A 20,890-nucleotide genomic window follows, 5' to 3' on the forward strand; every position below is an offset into this window, starting at 1 on the left:
TTAGGAGGAAAACTTGAGAAAGCATACAGTATGTGATATCACATTTCCCAAATGTTTGCACACACTCAGCTTTCTATGCAATCCAAATAGAATTAACTTCTCAATAAATGAGACTGCTCATGTATCTGGACAGAGAAGCATAATCTCTTAGTCAAACCTTATTTTTCTGTACTGATGTCTCAAATTTGGGGTTGAGCTTTGATCATTGCAGTCTAATAGCAGTTAGATTTGTGGGAATAAATGTATTTACATGATAGCAGTATTTGTTTTTGAACCCAAAACGTTTTTAAATACACAAGAACAAAATAGCTTAAATGTTTTCATGTTCTCCTGGAGAGTAGCTGTCTATACAGGACAAGACCCATTGCCAGATGTCTTCTCTACAACAAACCAGATGACAGTAATCCTCTTTACAGACAAGTCTGAAACAAAGAAGGGATTTCTTGCAAACTTTACTACTGGCTACCGTCTAGGTAAGCATACGAACCCTTGTATTTAAGAGGTTATACCACTGGTCAAACACATTTGAGAAAAAGTGGAGAGCGGAAGGTGGCTCTCAGCCTTTGATCAACAGAAATATGAATATGTTAAATAGAAAAAGCCTATCAATTACCAATCAGTACTTTATGTTTTCTAGCACAAAAAGTGATGTTTTTGTTGCTTTAGTTAAATTGGACCAATGTATGCATCATCTGCAACTCTGTGTGATATTATGCGAAAGATTGACTCAGTATTTTGACTGAAAGCTATACAAATGATAACAGAGCAAGTATGAACTATTCTTTGTACAAGCCCCAGAAAAGAACATCACTTTGTGACTCATTTGAGGGTGTCATTAATGTGTGTTTAAATGCATTTGTAAAATATTTATTATCGATCACATTTACTAGAACAGAAAAATATATACTGTAACTCTGACTAATGTTTGCAATATGGTCCTTTTTGCATCTTTAAAAATTTGGTTCTTAGCACGTGAAGGATCTGGGAATAGTTAGTCATTTATATATTTGGACAGCAGTGTTTCTGGTTGCAGCCAGTCCCCTTCTGAAAGACTCCTGCTTTTGTTGGGGACTGCAATTAGAGTTGTCACTCATGTAAGTAATTCAGCAATCAGCTCTCCGAAAATATGCAAAATGGAGACAAATGCTAAAGTACATGGAAGAGCAATATGCTCACCAGGACAAATACTTACATTAACTCTAGGCCAAATCTTGATGGAATTAATTAGAGGCTTTGTATTCCTTGTGTGGAAGTCTCAGAGCAGAAAAATGAGAAAGAAAAAGCAGTGTATATTCAGAGATGTTTTGTGTATTCAGAGATGTGTGTAGTACCATTCATTTGCATGAACAGAAAATCAACAAGCTACACTCTTTTTCTTACATTAAATATCATAAAAGTAAGTGTCTCCCAGCAAGTTTCAATAGTGGCAGCTTTTTTATGGATTAAACGTAATACAAACATTAATTTTCCTAATCTTTAAAAAACTCTTAACCATTGATTTACTTTTGTAAAATCAACTCCTTTTAGTTCCCTTGCACAAGACTGAGAGATAGGTTTATACGGACATATGACCATTTTGCTGCTTCTTGTTCTGCCTTCTACCTACATTTGTTCAGTCCAACAACACTATGCCTTTTTTTAGCTCATTCAGCATCTTTGCTGAGCCAGTTTGGCCCATATTTTGTTGTAAAATAAAAGTTAAGCTTAGCACAGCAGAGTTCTCAAACTGACCACTACCTATTCTGTTTAATATATTAAAAAGTTTCCATTTGTGAAAGAATTATGTGTATTCTTGATCTTTGAAGCCAAAGGACAGAGACTGATATCATCAACACGCAGGCCCAAGGACAAAAGGACTGTCAGTAAATAAATAAATTTTACAAGAAGAGCAGATTTTCCTTTGTATTTTATTTTTCCATGAAATATTAGTTTTTGAAAAGGAAACATAATACAAAAAGAAATAATTTTTGGCAGTATGCAGTATAAAAACCCACCTGTTTCAGTGAGAACTAAGTTCTATGGAAAATCTGGCATCAGTTACAGCCAATGAATATGTGAAAATCCTGGTTCAGGTCTTTTGTAAACCTTATTCTTTTGCTTCCAACAGGCTGTACTGACTGATAAATGGATTATTTTCTATGGATATTAAAAATTCAGAAGCAAAGCAATTATCTTGCCTTAAATAAGAATTCTAGATAATTAAATGCTTCGATCAGTAAGTCCAAGAAGGTAAAATAAAGAAAATAAACAATTTTCCATAGAATTCAAGTTTATGACTGTATATTTCCTGTTAATATAGGGAATGGTGCGATTAAAAATACACTTTGGCATAAAAAGAATTATAACTTTGTTGATTCACTATCTGATCTGCTTTTGTTACATAACTGATACTGAAGCAGCTTAATCCTACTTTTCTGAATGCTTTCCTCATTCATTTCTGTTACTTTTGTCTCTTCCACCTTTCCTCCCAGACAGGTTTTGAAAGGAGACTCTTGGCTTTCAATGCCTCTTTACTTGTATGTTTGACTTGATATACTTTAAGGTCTCAAAACTTTTGTGAAACATCTGAACATCTGGAACTTGACATCATTAGTCACTTTTGACAAGATTTGATCAGGGTTTGACTTTTCTCATCCCTCTAAAGTTTACTACTTGTAACAGAAGAACACTAGTGAGTGAGCAATGCTAACTGTAGCAGAAACTACAAGGTATAATACCACAGTTTTTATTCTTAATTAGCTTCTATTTATCTGAAAATAATCTTTATTTCAAAAAAGAGAGGGATAAGAAAGCAAAGAAAAGAAAATCCAGTGTGCCTACTAGCCACTCAATTTTTCTTTCAGGTGAACAGTATGATCTCCAGGGAACATCAGTCTTCCTCATAATTATGGATTAATTTTCCTTTCCTGTTTTCCTTCAGGAGCTTGTGCCACTGATGAGTATCAGTGTGGTAGAGGGGAGTGTATACCACTGTATAACCTTTGTGACAGCCTACCTCAGTGTGAAGATGGCTCTGACGAAGCAAAGTGCGGTAAGGTTTCCTTCATACAAAGCAAAGGAATACATGGATATTTGGCAGGAATCACCTAGGAAAACAGCCACAAAGCCTCAGCCAGCATGAAGTACTGCAGCTGCATGCAGGCCATACCAGTTTACACAGCAGTCTCTCATTGAGTTTTTTAGGGCCAAAAAAATTAAGTGACTTTTCTGACATGGTGTATGTAAGCTGGTGAAGATCTCTGGAAAAGGTAGGAAGTTCCTCTGTGCTTAAAACTGTAGCTGCTTATAACGGCTTCAAAACTAAATGAAAAGAGATCACATGCTCTTCTTCTGTATAGATTTCATATTCTCTAATTCTACCACTTTTTGCTGTAATTAGAGTTCCAAAGCAGTATAAATTCTGCAGTGTAGGGCAGAGAATAAGAGTCTTCTTGATGGAAATTTCCATATAGTCTTGTGGATGTGAAGCCAAACTGCAGCACGTGACACCCTCCAGCCTGTCTGGACTCCATTCTGTGGAGGCATTGCTGTAGGATGAAGGGATGGCACAGCTGCAAAAGTAGCATTCATTACTCATAGTGGATGTGCATGTTCCTACAACAGGGAGACCAACAGCTGCTATTGCTTAGTCCTCCGAGAAGATGGTTCTTTCCAAAATGCAGGTGTACAATATATGGCTTTGTATCACATAACACGGAAATAGTATTCTCTAAACAATAATTTACATATAAAACTGATGTTAAAATCATGATGGGCCTAGCATAGAATTTAAATTGCTGTTTCTAACAAAGTGCTGTTCTGACAATATGTTATGGAGCACTAACAGAAGAGTTAAAAGTGGGCTTTTAAGCTCAGAACATCATCATCTTCCTTCATCTTAAAGAGGACTGCTAAGGAGCATAGAATCATAGAATCGTAGGTTGGAAGAGACCTCTAAGATCATCAAGTCCAACCGTCAACCCAACACCACCATGCCTACTAAACCATATCCTGAAAATGCCACATCTACACAGTTATTGAACACCTCCAGGGATGGTGCCTCCACCACTTCCCTGGGCAGCCTGTTCCAATGCCTGACCACTCTTTCAGTAAAGAAATTTTTCTGAATACCCAGTCTAAATCGCCCCTCCACATCAGATATGTCCTTTCATGTGTGCTGACAGTTCTCATTGATTTCAATGTCTTTTACATGCATATATATATATTCATATTGATGCCATATATAAATACATGTGTGTGTATATTTATATATCTGAAGGCACGGATTCACTCTTCACAGTAGTGCAATTAGCTATTTTGTTGCAAACATATTCTTCCTTTAAAATGTATAGAATAAAAATTCACTTCAGCTTCTTCTTAAGCAAAGGGAACATTGAATGGTTTTTCCAGCCATTGCTAAAGAAGATCTGAACAAGATAACCATCACCTACATTAACATGATGTACATTTTTCCAAAGATTTATTTTTCCATAGATTGTCTAGTACTTCATAACAAATTACCTCACATTAAAGGACTGGGAGTATACTTTCCAAAACCCCATTTAATCCAAACATTAGCTGAAATAAACTGAATCAATCTAAGCCTTAAAATAAAATGAAAACTCAATGAGACATTCTCACATTGTGACTTTTCCGTGTCCAGAAGTCTTGCTCATTTTCCTGAAATGAATTTCCATTTCTTATCAGAAGTGGCAAATTAAACTAGACAAACTGTCATTTTCAAATACTCCAACTTCTGAAACTTCTCAGATGCTGCAAAGAAAAGGCATAAGATGCCTCTTCCTTTGCAGAGTTCTAAAATATATGACATTTGAATTAAGAAGTCAGTGAATGCTCAATGACTTTCTTATTCCTTACCAACAATGTATTTGGAGAAGAACATGGATCTGATAGGGAGAAAGGAAAAGGAATCATAGTGCAAGTAAAAGAGAGGAGAGGTGTCAAAAGAAATTTGGAGAAATTTCACAGTGCACACAATTCTGAGATTTTTCAAGACTGCTAGAAAATTTCTCATGACTGAGGTTTACCATTAATTAATCACTGTATATTACTTCTTCCATTCACTCATGCTGGGTGTCAAAGAAGCATTTCTAAAAATCCAGTACTTTTTTTTTCTGTAACGGGTACATTTTACTTTTTTGTGGAAATATTTTGGTGGAAAAAGGTTTTCTGGACAACTAAGATTAAAAAAAAAAAAAAAAATAAAAAATTGGCAACCAGTAATTTCAAATGCATTGTATGTTTTTCCCCACTTTATGCTGGTAATAACTGTCATCTGCCTGAAATGCGGCTGTAGCTCCAGAGACATATACAAGATTCTGTTCACAGAATCACAGAATCACAGAATCACAGAATGGTAGCGGTTGGAAGGGACCTCTGTGGGTCACCTAGTCCAACCGCCCTGCCGAAGCAGGGTCACCTAGAGCAGGCTGCACAGGACCTTGTCCAGGCGGGTCTTGAATATCTCCAGAGAAGGAGACTACTGTTGACATTCTTAAACCTTATGATCCAGCTTCCTTTGCCACTGTGCCAATAACATAAGATTTTTCACCAAATACTTAATGAGTTTCTGAATTTTTGTTCTGAATATTTTGGTCTGGGAAAAGATTTGATGAAAGATTAGTTTTCAGTGAGCTTTTATTATTTGTGTGTGTGTGTTTTAACCAAAGCTGCAAAGAAAACAGTGAACATTCTCATATCAATTGGAGCTGAAAGATCCTATTTTTCTGTCATCTCTGGTTTTTACCTTATTTCCAATCAGTGTTACCAAGCATCATGTAGCTAAATCTTCACACAGTATCTGGAAATTACATAATGTTTGCGAAGAAAAAACATCAGTTAGAGCTGATGGAAAATGTACTGTTTATTCTCTATTCGTGAGACATTTGCAAAACACAGGGTATGAAACTGTCCTGTGGCAGAAATATAGAAGGAGACAACAATAATATTTCCTTCCTGTGGGAACACAACATCCTGGAGATGCTGGGTTTATTACCACTGTAATGTATTTTAACATTTTTTTTTGGTTCTTTGCTGGCAATAATAAATCTGTTTATATTACATTTCTGTTTGCTTGGGGAAGAGGGGATGGTGGTTTACCACCTATCTAAAATGATTCTGTCCGTTTTGGTCTGCAGTGAGATTGCTTAATGGTTCTCTAAGCACCGAAGGGCTGGTACAGGCCAGGATTGGGAAGATGTGGCACCTGGCATGTGCAGATGATTGGAATGAACAAATTTCAGACAGTGTTTGCCAGCTGCTGGGGTTAGGGTGAGTGAAAAATGATCATTGACTTTGTAACTTGTTTGCAGGTTTGTTAAGTTTGTATATTGGTGTTTTCCTCATTGTTTTACTGGTTTCTTTACCATCACAAAAAAGGGCAAATATATTTTTCTGTGTCAAGTGAAGTGCTTGGTGTGCCAAAACATTTTTAAGTGTTGGAAACCCTGTTTTGATGGCATTCGTTACAGGATTGATGACTCTGAATATGGCAGGTTAAGCATGAAGATACATGCTGGAAAACACTGGGAGACTGATGTGGAGGTATTAGTCTTTTATCACTTTGTGTCGTCATTTACGTCTTCACTTTTATGAGGATGGCTCAAGAGTAAAGCTGGACCAAACAGCAGCCTTGGCTGCTCTGCTATCATACTGATGTTCATGTCAAGTAAATTCAAGATCATCACTTAGGTATTGTGATATTGGTCACCCAACACATTTCACACATCACTAGGCCTAAGTTGTTGGGAGAGGAAACTGTATTTCTCTTGATGTATATCTAGAGGAGGGAGGGAGGAGGCAAGTATAAGACTGAAAAAATAGATTTGGCTTCAGTCACTGTTCAGTAGAATTTCCAGGGAAGAGGTGGGGAGGGTTGAATGCAGAGGTGTTGTCTTTTTCAATCTATGGTAAAATTTATGGCCTAAATTCTGACCTTACTCACACTGTGTGCAACTTTACTGCTATCCAGTGAATAATAAATAGCTTTCCTACAATGCCGATGTTTTTATGAAATGTCACTCATCCAGGTAATAATCAAATCAAATCCTAAGCTTGCAATTCATTATGTTGGTCTCTGACCAAAGTAGGATGCCTGCAAATGCCCTTCTGATAAATCAATTGTAGAAATCACAGATTTAGAAGGACTTAGAAAAATATTCAAATGTTATTTGAAAATATTTTTAATCATTGGGTGAACGTGTGCTGGTTTGCTTTTTTACTTTTTTCCCTTTGGGCATTTACTGCATTTACATAAATATCAGATATCTGTATGCACAAATCCTGGTTGTAATCTATGTAGGTAGTTATCTCATTTATGCACGCATGTAAAAACACACAAACTATGACTAAATGTTCTTCTAGTCAAATACCTTGTACTTTACAGTGGCCAGTAGCCTTTTTCCTCTGATTCTTTCTCTCTCTCCCTCACCTCTTTTCCCTCTACAACTACTGGACACTAGTCATTTTGTGGTCTGTTGGTTTAATTTACTTTTTTATATTTGATAGGCTTCAGTGAAATTTGTCTTTCATGATACTTTCTATTACCTTTTCAAAATTACTTATGTTTTTGTCTCCATAATATTCTGTGGCAGTATGTTTCAGTTAGTCCCTATAAACTAGTCAGATACTTGTTAAAAAAAAAAATTCTATTAAGTTTCCTAGTTACTTTTTAAATTACATTTCTCATTTTATTACATATTCCCATTTTCAATAAAAAGTATTTTTAAACCTAAATTGCATCACATTCTCGTATCCTGTGTGCTACTGCTGTTACTGATCCTACTGTCTAAGATAAAATTCTCATATATATATACAAAACTCCTGTAAACATCACACTTTCTGCCTTCCACGAATCGTCTGTTGCAGCAGTAGTTAATAAGTGGCACCATATTTGTTACCAAATGGATGTTTGTAATAACAGGTCTTGAGAAGACTAGCTCACGCTCTTATACTGAATAATTACCTAGAATCATACCTTATTAGAGAAGGAGGCTAAGGTTCACCTAGGACAATTTACTTTTGCTGTTAATTGCTTACACATTTGCTAGTCTCCTTTAATGTTTAATTTATGAAAAGGACTGAAATGATACCAGTCCTGCAGCATATCCTGATTATTTATGTAGCTGGGCTAGAAAGTGTAATGTTCCACACAGATTCTAACAAATCACACATGTGAATCCTTTTGCCTCCATTTTTCAAATATGTGACTGCCGCATTTGTGATATGTGCCAAAGAGGAAGCAATTCTGAAGGCATGCCCATGTGTTCATCTACAAAATATGGCTTAGGCAAATAATTTACAAATTTATTGAGTCTGGGGTGCAAGGTGCACAAATTGATGCTCTTGAAAAACCTGAACAAGATCCTCTGCTCAGCTTGCACTTGTAACTGTGTGCATCTGACAACACTGTTAAAATCTGAGTATAGTTAGCATTGTTTTTCCTTGAACCAACAAAATCATATAGTGACCTTTTCACCATTCTGCTGGTGTGGCATGAAATATGCTTGTTTCTCTGGGACCAGAGCCAGCTGGGTCTTTACTGAATTGCACCCAGGAATGAGGGTAGACCTTGCAATTTTTCCATACCCAAAAGTCCAACAAGGACTGAGATTTTAAGACTTGCTCTCAACACTGCAGTCTATTTTCTTCATGTTGAGAAGGAAATGAGTTCTTTGCAATACAATGTCTTGTCTGAGATTTCCAGGTCAATTAGGTTTTCATCCTCCCCACTTATAAATGGTCAGTAGTAGCTACGTGCCTAGCTCCTTGAGACATCTCAGAAAATTCTGTATTTGACTGTCAGATCCAGCTTCTCCAGTGCGCAGAGAATATAACATATGGCCTAAAAGGGGTGGAAATGACCCCCAAAATTTATGCACACAAAAAAATTATACTGATGGATAAATTAGGATAATAAACAGATAGCATCAACTTACTCTTCTGTAGAGCCAATGAGAGTCATGTGCTGGATGTAAGAACCTGGTTCTCAGTGTGTAAGGGCTGTGTTTGCAGCGTTGAGGATTAGAATTAGGACAGTCCTAATAGTTTGATGATAGACTTAATTTCATGTCAATTGTCACTAAAGTAATAATGTGCACTTTGACCAGAAAGCCACAGGAAGAGCCTCAATGACTTTTTTTGGATTTGTAGGTCCACTGCAAATTACATAGGATGAGACACTGCTAGTAAGCTTGGCTTAAACCCGTTGCTTAAGATGCTTTATTTCAAATTCAGACAGTATAGAGAGGTTACTTTTATTTATCATTTGCAAATTTTCATATAAAAAATTGTGTGCATGCTAGCATTTAGAAAACAGCAGCTCTTCATATGAACCCACCTGTGAACAAAGCTTTTTTATGCCAAAGAAGGTGTTCACTATTTGTAATTTGATACTATTCTTTGTTGTTTGTTTTTCTAAACATCAGAAAATCAGCAGATGAAACAGAAACACTGTCTTGTGACTCAGACACAAATTAAATGAACTGCAAACATCCCACAGTCTGAGAACTAAACAATGAATTAGAAAATGTATGAACATATTTTCTTCAAGTAAGAAATGTGCTGGTTTTTTTCAAACAGGGAAAAGGATTGTAGCTATCAGACAATTGCACTTCTAGCCTTGTGAATACTTTTTTCAGCATGGCACTGTATCATCTGAATCTTTCCCAACATTTGCTACTGCTTATTGTTACTGAGCACATCTGAGGCAGAGCTAGAGGCAGAAATCATAGTGATTCATCGACTATTTAGGTAGAAGAGGACCAATAATATCTGAGCAATTTACTGCACAGATATCTCTGTAGATCTGTGTGTAAGAAGCTTCAAAGACTATTGTCTAAGTTTTCTGTAAGTTTTGCCAAGTGAGTATGTTGAATGGAATGAGAGTTACGTAATGCCTAGGTTAGCCTCTTAAAGGCCATTTTTGTCACAAGCTGCAAGATTTCTAAAAGATCATTTTCATTCACAGAATTTAAAGAGCTGTGACACTGTGTTTCTGGACATGCAGAACAAGATATATTCTTGTTATTAAGCTGAATATCTCCAGGAAAAGTGTATGTTTTCTTGTACTTACAGAAATGCTTAACCCTCATCATTTACCAATAAGTCAAATAAAAGAGTAGCAGATTCATTTTTGCGGTCATTCATAAAGCTCAGAGATTCCCAGTTGTGTGTGCTTCAGCACACTAAGAAACCAAATTAAATTATCAAAGGTTTCCTTAAAAGAGGGCTGAGATTTTATTTCAAAAGGATGGGGAAACTTAATAAAGCCCCTGTGGTTACAGAGAAGCTCAGAGAAGTTCCAGACTGTAATCCAGAAATTTCAGCATTTATATATTTAAAAAAAAAAAAAAAAAGTAGAAGAGTGGGAAATGGTTTGCTCAGTCTTTGCTGAAAAAGACCAGGAAAGATGTCAAGGTGAGATGAGAGATCTGCTTAAGTATTATGAGGTTGGTGGAAGCTTTGACTTGGAAGGTTTATAGTGTTTGCCCTATTACGGGGTCTATTACATTAATCTAGTACAACATACATGGATTCAGTTGAAGTTTCCTGGTATAATATGCCATGGAAAATGTAAGCCAGTAATATTCATAAATGTGTATACTCTAAGCTTTTCCTGGAAGCATGTTAATTTTTTACATTAGTGAAATCTTCTGCTCCCCAACTGTATCAAGAAACAACTTAGTGCCTTTTATGCACATTTGTACTTATCATAGCTCAGTGATTAGACTGGTCTTAGCAAAGTTCTTCATCACAGAATTTGACTCTACCCACCTGAGTGGGCACTTTACTACTGTCCTGGACCATCTAAAAGGTGAAGTCAGGGTTCTGGGGGAATCTCTGAAGCACATATTAGATTACTTCTGTTTCACATATGAAAAAATCTGTACGCTAGGCTGTACATCTATCTAGAGACAGAATTAAGCGCACTTTGTCATCTCCAGACTGAGAAATGCTGCAGTAACGACTTTTTCAGTAGAGTGGGTCATACAACTCTCTTAGTGGCACAGCATGGCTATTGAAAACCTCCTTTCTCCTATGCCTAATCTTACTCTCCATATGCAGCAGATTTGCAGGCAGATTCTAGACTTCATATTTCCCAGGATAATGGCATTTACTGCACTTGAAAAGGAGAGATGGTACTTCCTCGATACACAGGTGCTTTTTGTGTATTAAACCTGCACAAATGGTTCTCTTCTTGCTCCTGAGATACGTATGGATAAACAGTCAGATGGCAGTAGGTTGTCACCCCCCTGAAAAATTCTGTAGTCTGACCACAGCTATCTTTTCTCCCCACGCTTCCTCAAGAGAAAGCAAATATGTTTCTTGGGTGTATGTTCCAAGCTGGGCATATGTAGTGTCACGCAGTACATGATGCAGAATGGGTCATCAAGTAAATCTTGTTATGGGTTGTAAACATCAAAACAATTTATCTCACCAATAGTGCACAGAATTCTTGGTGTTCAAAAGGCCACCATTACAAAAGAAGTGAGTCAAAGCATACATCCCACTTCAGAGGAACTATCCTGTTCAATAGCAAACATGACATCCTTGACTTATTCCACAAACAGTTATTTTGATTTCAGCAGATCCATGAGGTAAAACTTAAGGAAGCAGCATTTATTCCATTAGATTTTTCATTATATAAAATATAGTTTCATTTCTTCTCTAGGCACAGAAGTATAGTATCGATGTAATTATCCTCCCTCAAAAAAGCAAAACAGTGATATTCCCAGTTTCAGCTATTACTGTTCTATTTTTCTTACCAAGTTTTAGCTCCATATATTTAATAATTGGTACTGCAAACCCTTCATTGTGGCATAGAAAAGCAGAAATTGGTAATTTACTGCTATTAAAATAATTAATTTCTGTCTCTTTCAACATTATTGTAGCATTAGAAATCTTAGAATAAGATGTAAAAGTAGGTGAGTCGCATTTTATTTCACGTGAGTTTCAATCCTCAAAATTCTCCTGCTAAATAGTCATTATTTCAGAAGAATAATGATGCAGTTTATTGCACCAGCCTAATCATTTCCCAAACATTCCTCCACTGGTAAAACAGGATAAATATCTAAAAAGATGAATGTGTGTCTTTTTGTTCCAGGGATGCAAATGCGTCATCAACTGTATTGTTCACTGGAGATGGCCCGTTTGTCAACATCACCAAAGCTGCTAACCACAGCCTAATATTTACAAAAAGGTGGGTAGAGTGAGGTTTCCTCCTCACATAAAGGATAACTTTAAGCAGGGTGGTGATTGTTTCTGCACTAACCTCTAGCTCAAGTTTATCTGAGAGGTAACATGATTCTGTATGAGGTCTGCACTGTAAACACATCTAGGTTTGGTTCTCTGTCTACTGCTGAATATTGTGTAACACTGGGCAACTCACTCTTCCCCTTTCCAGTCTTGTCCATCTACTGTAACTTTAAAAAGAGCGAGAAGCTTGCTACATTTTTAGCTCGCATTCAGTACAATCTGAAGTGCAGTCTTTATATGTTTAGTGTGGAAACAATAAATATTGTTATTTTTATGAAACATTTCTTATCTAGAAATCTCTTAGTTATGAATATATAATATAGTAGAAGAATTAAAATGGAGTGGCATTCACCTATGGTTATATAGTAGTTATCACACTAGGTTCTTTCCAAAATGAAAAGAGAAAAATAAGCACTCCAAACTGTGATCCATCAAGGCATCTCTTGAAATATGATGAGTCGCACTCTATGATCCATTGACTTTATTGATACAGACTTAGGACTAAGTACGGATTGCTAAGGTAAGCAATCCACAGACAGGTATCTATATTTAAACAAATTAGTCCCACTCAAAAATGACTTCTGGATTTGTCTCCACATTTAGAAATGAATCATTAGATGAGATAATCCTCAGAATACATTTGATTATATTCTAATCTTTCGGCAGAGAGGAACCTGATGAGTTCAACAAAGGCAAATGCAGGGTCCTGTACCTGGGGAGGAATAACCCCATGCATCAGTACAGGCTTGGGGAGGACCTGCTGGAGAGCAGCTGTGCGGACAGAGAGCTGGGTATCCTAGTGGATGACAGGTTGACCATGAGCCAGCAGTGTACCCTGGCTGCCAAGAAAGCCAATGGCATTCTGGGGTGCATCAAGAAGAGTGTGGCCAGCAGGTCGAGGGAGGTTCTCCTCTCCCTCTACACTGCCCTAGTGAGGCCTCATCTGGAGTACTGTGTCCAGTTCTGGGCTCCCCAGTTCAAGAAAGATGAAGAGCTACTGGAGAGAGTCCAGCGAAGGGCTACAAGGATGGTGAGCGGACTGGAACATCTCTCCTACGAGGAAAGGATGAGGGAGCTGGGCTTGTTCAGCCTGAAGAAGAGAAGGCTGTGAGAGGACCTAATATATACTTACAAATATCTGAAGGGTGGGTGTCAGGAGGATGGGGCCAATCTCTTTTCGGTAGTGCCCAGTGACAGGACAAGGGGCAATGGGCACAAACTGAAGCACAGGAAGTTCCGTCTGAACATGAGGAAGAACTTCTTCCTTCTGAGGGTGACGGAGCACTGGAACAGGCTGCCCAGGGAGGTTGTGGAGTCTCCTTCTCTGGAGATATTAAAGACCCGCCTGGACAAGGTCCTCTGCCGCCTGCTGTAGGTGACCCTGCTTCGGCAGGAGGGTTGGACTAGATGACCCACAGAGGTCCCTTCCAACCCCTAACATTCTGTGATTCTGTGATTCTGTAACAGCTCAAGTGATTCTGAAGGGTCCTACAAACTGGTAGAGTTTCTTGTAGATTAAATGAAAATGTAACATTAGCACAGCATTATATTCTCAGGAAATTCTGGGATTTACAGTACACCTCCAAAAGGAGAAAGGCTTGCCATCATCAAATAAAAAAAGTACATGCAATTACTTCAGTTACTGTCTACTTGTAAGAGGGCTTATTATACATATTTTCCTGGAATCCCACCAAAAGCACTGAGGCACAAAATTACTGACTAATTGCTAAAATGCTGAAACCATGTTGAGGATGGCAAGAATCCATGTTCTTTCAGGTTTTCTTTATAAACATACCACATAGTAACAAAACAGAAGAGAATCCTTTATTTGCAATGCTATATTATATCTACAGTAAAAAAAAAATATACACCAGATATTTCATGTTTTAGTTATACTCTGTTAATCCCAAACATTTACCATTCCCACTTAAACTAATGGAATATCATTGGAAGTTATTTTTCTTTTTTTCTTGAGTGGATATCTAAACCAGCATTGCCACAAGAAATCTTAAAGAGCAGTAATGATTTACAGATGTCTTCTGTTAATATCTATTAAACACTAAAAAGTGATTGATACAGGAGGAAATGGAATAAGTTTATTCATCTTAGTTATATTTCTGTTGCAAAAATAGATATCTTCTTGTTTCCATGAATCCATGTTTCTGGACAGCTGGTAGGAATCATTTTACAGAGTAACGTCATTACAGATTTGCACACATTTTTTACATATAAAGAATGATAGAAAGATCATGTAGATTTGACAATTAAAAAACCCAAATTCATTAACTGGAAATCAAATTACAAAATAAATTTCTCATATTGTCTTTGGTCTTTGTTCAAGTGTAGCTACCATTGAAGCAAAGGAAGGCACATATAATAGAACCTGAAAGCTGTGGTGGCAGACAGCAAAACTGTTCTCCAATGCCCTTAGGTAATGTATTTCTTGGCAGGATAGCTTTGTAACAGAGCAAAATGTTGCCTTGAAGATATATGTGAGCAGATTCCACAGGCATAATGGCTTTTACCAGTCCTAAGTGAAGATCATACTCACAGATGTCCCAGCAACTCCAGATTTCTGCCCGGCATGCTGCTTCACGGATAACACTCAGAGAGGCATGTAGATGGGGTATTCAGCACATGCAATACCTCTGTTGCCTCTTGGACTCTCCCGTGCTGACCAAGAGGCAGCTGAGGACTGCCTAATGGAAGTGCAGGCAAGTGGCTTTCATGCTGGGAGATAGCTTCATCAAGAAGAAAAAGCAGAGGCTCATGAAGTAATTCCTACCAAAGCAATAAGTAGGTACTGATGGTGCTGCTTCAGTGTGAAAAAATAGGGACGAATCTGGCATGTTGGATGTTATTTTGGCTAGTTTATGAATCTACCTGAAAGAAAGCGTAGGACTGGACAAATAAGCTAATATACAGTACTACGAATCACCCTTTTAAAGCCTATGGAGGGAGCTTGGTCTAGAGTAGTTGCTATGAAGTTTACGGAGAAGATGGTATTGGTTTCCTGTGGGTTTATGCATTTCTGGTTGTCCTCCTTGATGTTTGTCTCACTACCAAGGGACAGCCTTTTGAAGTCAATACAAATTTGAATACAAATTACAGAATTTGCTTTCCACTTTTTAAATTACAGCTTTAAAATTATTCATCTATCTTGAAGTGGAAAATGGCTATGTGTTTAAACCTTTGACTATTCAGGGCTGGAGGCATATCTCATTCTTACCCCATCTGAAGTGAAGATTTCATTGGTGAGGTGGGGGCTCGTTACAGTTCCCACTTGCCCTTCTTGTACCACTATGCTGTTATGAAAATGCTGCGTCACGTCGTGCATTATTTCCCTCACAACAGATATCAAATTTTAGAGCAAACATAGTGAGGGATACATAATACCGTATCGCGTTTAAAGTATCCTTCCATTTTTCTTTTTAAAAATGATGTGGAAATGCATACTGTAAACTAGCCATTGGCAGTCTTTTTTTTCTCTCTCTGATATATTTCTGTGTATATCAGATTTAAATTGCTAGCACACACACTTTCCCAAGTGTTCGCATTCATTACAAGCTATGAAGATAATCTTAAAACCTGTGGGTATCAGAAATGCTTCAGTAGTTTTGATCTGTGGTCTTGTGCTCTTCAGACTCTGGCTTTATATTGCTGCTAAATGATGTCTAACCCTGTATATGCAGGTCTATACTTTACAGTGCATTGTAATCTTAGCAAAAAGATACAGTGATATCAAAAGTACCTCTTAAATTCTTTGGTCACACTGATCTCTAGTGGTAAGGTATTGAAAACATCTTAAAAGGTACAAAAATATCATATGCAGTTACAATTTTATTAAGAATCTGTCACAGACAGATGACTTATTTCTCTAAAACACAAGGTGAGTCTACTTTTATTTCCACAATGTATGCTAATTGTCTACTGAGGATGAATATGCACATTTAATACTATATACAATATAATGTTGTATTTTATAATTAAAATATAATTAAAACATGTAGGACAAGATATTATATTTAATAGCTTGATACTGATAAACCAATGTACTTATATACATAAGTATATACATATGCCTAGATACATATTTTTATCTATAAGTGTATGTATGTGTATTTGACAGTCATTTAGTGTTACCTGGTGTGCAGACACTTCTGATTTAATTGCATTTTCATTCTAGAGAACACTGTTTGAACAACCTTGTGGTTCATCTGCAATGTAACATTAAACGTAAGTACATATACTCTGGGAATATTTCACACGGATATCAAATTGTTCAGTCCATAAAGCCTAATGTTTATAGTTTGAATTGAAAGGTTAGAGAATGGACTATAAAAGCTATACTCGTAATGACATAAACACAGGAAAATTTACAGTCTTCACTTGTTTTCAGAGTTAAGTATACACTAGAGATGGGTCTATACTGAAAATACATATATAAAAACTCCAGAAGGTGTGAAGAAAGAACACATCTAAATCCAAGTTATAAAGCTGATCTTGATTTCAGTTATAAAACACCACACTTTTTGTGCAGTAATAGTATTTTTGAATAGCAGTTCAGATACTACAAAGACTATTTTTCCAAGAATGCTAGCTAGTCTAATAAAACATGCTATAAACCCCTAAAAATCTACATTTTTTTTTTTAATTTTAGCTTGTGGAAAACACCTGGTAACTCAGAACAATGGAACAAGGATTGTAGGTGGAAGTGATGCCAGAAGAGAGGCTTGGCCTTGGATGGTCTCACTCCATTTTAATTCCGGACCTTCTTGCGGAGCTTCCCTTGTCAGTGATGAATGGCTGGTGACAGCAGCCCACTGTGCATATGGGTAATGTTCACTGCACTCAGAAGCTAACACCCCCATAACATGCAAGTAGCCAAACGGTGGATAGGCGTCAGTAAAGCTGGGCTGAATTATGACCTGAGCCATTGATCAGTCCTGGATGAAGCAAAACACACTTTCAAAGGATCATACTAGAATCACTGGGGAGCGGCACTCTTTAGAGGGTTTCTAGATGTTTACTTTAGAATGAATTCAATATAAATTCACAAGTGCCTCTTTCTCTCCACTGACTCCAGGGCATCTTTCCAACTAGCTGAGATGTCCATATGACCATCCACACCATGTCTTTCCGTTTTTATTTTAATGCTGACGAAACACTTCTTTTATGTGCAGGTTCACTAAGGAGGCATCAGATTATAAATAATTTGTGACACTGATATAAAAAATTAACAACTAGCTCACTGTTTAATTACTGTGTTTTGAATCACTTGTGGGCTCAGCTAAAAGCTCCTTACCTTTCTGGTAAGCCCCCAGACCTTACTTTAAAGCAGAGAATCATGGAAACTACTCAGCATTTCCTGAACAATGAAGAATTGCACTTTAAATATATGGTACTAATACTGAGCATTTGCACTTAACCCATAATTAATGGGGGCCTCCATTAATTAGTTGAATCTCTGCCACTGGTACAAAGGATGACATCATACCTCATAAAGGTAAACTTGGTGTTGCCTGTTCCTCCTGTATATTATCATAAATTGATCAAGATTTACTGTGCATCATTGGAATGAGTTTTGATTTATATGCATTGATTAGGCAATATTGGATATCCTTTTAAATATTTTCCAGGGTTTGCTTCCATAACATCTATAAAAATAAGTGCTGTAGAAGACACCTAGAAACTGGAATGGCAAAAAAAGAAATATTAATATCCAAAATTATAGTCGAGCTTTCATTATAAATAGCTAAGTAGTAAGGCAGTGAAAACCATGCCAATACATTAACCCTGCCTCATTGCATGACAGGAGGTATATTCCACACAAAGACACTGAAATGAGAAGGATCAAGCCCTCTTAGTTTTCACACAATAAATCCACATCTGTCTTGGTACTTCCTTTTCACTTAAATCATCTGTTTTCACTGAAATCTCACTTTATAATCTTCACTTGGCTGGAATGTTCCTACATGGGAACTTGCAGTTTCACACCTTAATTCTGATATCTAAATTAAAAACTAGTTTAGAACAAGATAATCTCTTGATGTCAAACCAAAAGATCAGCAGAAAACAATTCAGTACAACAACTAGGCTGAAAACATATTTTTGAAACTATGCTGGTTGATTAAAAAATAGCAAATAATTAAGTTCTGTAACTTAAATACAGCCTTGAGCCAGCATGCATAGCTCAGCAAAAACTGCAGATTGTGTCATATTTTGTCTTAGCATATCTTTGTCAATTTAGATTAAAAATTAAGAGATCAGTTTTCTGAGTCTATGAGTTGCAGCATTTGCAACGAAATTTTAGACCTATTATTCTTCAGATACTCCGTAATAATTTTCTAACTGGGACTGATATTAATTGCCTGGTGGGCAGTCAGCTGTATCCCTCACAGTGTTTAAAAAGCCATAGTAATTTACTTAATGTATTTTCCTTTGCACTACTGTCTGATTAATTCTTTATAAATAATGTATTATAAACTTAATATAAAAAATCAACCACATATTTCTACAGTATGGATGTTTAAGATAGTATTACATAAAATAGTAAGCACATCTGATACATTCTATGTATTTTGTAAAAAAGTGCAAATGCTATGAATTACCATGGGGTTAAAGATTACCATTTTACCTAACATATTTTCCAAAACTTTCATTAAACATGCATAATTGCGAATATTCCTTGCAACTTCTAGGAGACAATTAAAACCATCTCAATGGAAAGCAGTTCTTGGCTTGTATGTCCAATCAGATACGACACAGTCTTCAACAGTAGTTCGAAACATCGATCATATAGTTATAAATCCTCATTACATGAAGCGTACAAAAGATAGTGACATTGCTCTCATGCACCTTCAACAGAAAGTGCAATATACAGGTGAGTTGTTATTTTCCCATAAACAAGATTTACTCTTTTATGGAAAACTCTGCTAAATATATGAGGGTGATGGGGTGGCTGTACATTTTTTACAACATAATCATTCTGGAGACAGTACAGTACTTCCTGTATGTTGTGCCCAAAAAGTGGGTTTGAGTTGCTGAACATTTTCTTATGTGACTTCGTAAAAACCTGAACACAGGGAAGAGGTTGCAACCGATTGCTTCTTTCTCATTTGCAGATTACATACAACCTATCTGTTTACCAGAAGAAAATCAACAGTTTTTGCCAGGAATTAACTGCTCCATTGCTGGCTGGGGTAGTATTACTAACGAAGGTAGGTCATCTGCTTGGAAAATTATGACAGACATGAAGCTGAGAGGGAAAGCTTGCTCCTGATTCTAGAAGGGTTGCTAAGGCCCAACAGTTTAAAGAAGCTCTCATCCATAAGAAAATTTGGGAACTATCTCCCTCCATGTTCTTTCTCTAAAGCAAAGGAATAGAGTTATAACATTAACATTAGAAAAAAATTTATGTATCTAAGATCATTAAATTATGAAAAAACCTTATTGCATCCCCTTAGAAGTTATGATGACTACTCTTCTCAGTATGAAATACGTACACCTTATTTCCAAATATTGGGTGGGGGAGGAGAATATTAGTCTTTCTGACAATGTGCAAATGATTTTGCCCAGAAGTCAAGAAGACTGACTGTTGTGTGAAATCTATGTTCTCTTGGTACATCACATGCTCCAGGTTTGGAGTGTCTGTGAAATAATAAACATGCCATTTCACTTCCACAGTTGCTTGCACACATTTGCTTCTACATTTTCAGAATAAAATTGCATTTGAAATTTTGGGTAGCAGTTAGTAACAGAAATTTTTATAAAAACTTTAAATACTCGATCAAAGTTATACAATGAATAGTGAGGAAACATTGGACAATCCAAGCTCCAAAGCCCTTAATTATCCCTTAGATCTCCCCCCCAGTGAGTTCATAGTCATTGATTTTAGTAATCTTGATTTAATTATAACCAAATTCAGTCCCATTACACAAATGAAAGACAGAAATCGGTTAATGAGCACCATTTAACCAATGACTCTGTTACAGGGGTATAAGCCTCAATAATACGGTGGTGAGGCAGGGCTTCCTGCTCCTCGGTAGCATGCCCAGTATGCTGGAACAGGAACAAAACCAATGGTGTTCAAAGTGGGATGTACATATTTATTACAGTGGGTAAATGTACTTTGTATTTTCATCAGGTGTCACTTCAGATATATTGCAAGAAGCAGAGGTCCCTCTCATTTCAAATGAAAAATGCCAACAACAGATGCCAGAATACAATATTACTGAAAATATGATCTGTGCGGGATATGACATAGGAGGAGTAGATTCCTGTCAGGTAAATACAAGAAACTCATTTCCACTGCCAGCACACACCACATCTAATTACTGAATAAAATGCTCCCTAATCCTCCCATCATTAAAACCAGGAGGATACAAGTTGAAAAGATAAAAAACTTCTTTGTGTCATCTTGACATAAACAATCATGGACAGTGATAAATATGAGGACTGGAAATTTTCTGCACTAAGCTTTGAATAATTACTGCTAAGTACTTCCATGAAGGAAAAAGGGACATGCTTAGGGAAAAGCAGAGTACAGAGAAATAAATACCAAATAGATTGAAGTCTCAGAAATGCTTCACACAGGGAAAGAGAGAGCGCAATGATGCTTTTCCCCAGGATCTGT

General features: G+C 36.8%; 1 protein-coding gene across 1 annotated transcript in view; it reads left to right on the forward strand.

Annotated features, from left to right (window-relative positions):
• TMPRSS15 (transmembrane serine protease 15) overlaps positions 1–20,890 on the forward strand; it is a 61,716-nt gene that overhangs the window by 39,694 nt on the left and 1,132 nt on the right. Inside the window, 9 exon segments of the mRNA XM_075412912.1 lie at positions 342–473; positions 2,921–3,031; positions 6,138–6,270; positions 12,104–12,199; positions 16,442–16,491; positions 16,916–17,090; positions 18,957–19,138; positions 19,380–19,475; positions 20,402–20,541. Coding sequence (XP_075269027.1) covers positions 342–473; positions 2,921–3,031; positions 6,138–6,270; positions 12,104–12,199; positions 16,442–16,491; positions 16,916–17,090; positions 18,957–19,138; positions 19,380–19,475; positions 20,402–20,541 — 1,115 coding nt within the window.

The sequence above is a fragment of the Opisthocomus hoazin genome, chromosome 1, assembly GCF_030867145.1.
Source record: "Opisthocomus hoazin isolate bOpiHoa1 chromosome 1, bOpiHoa1.hap1, whole genome shotgun sequence".
Taxonomy (NCBI): Eukaryota; Metazoa; Chordata; class Aves; order Opisthocomiformes; family Opisthocomidae; genus Opisthocomus; species Opisthocomus hoazin.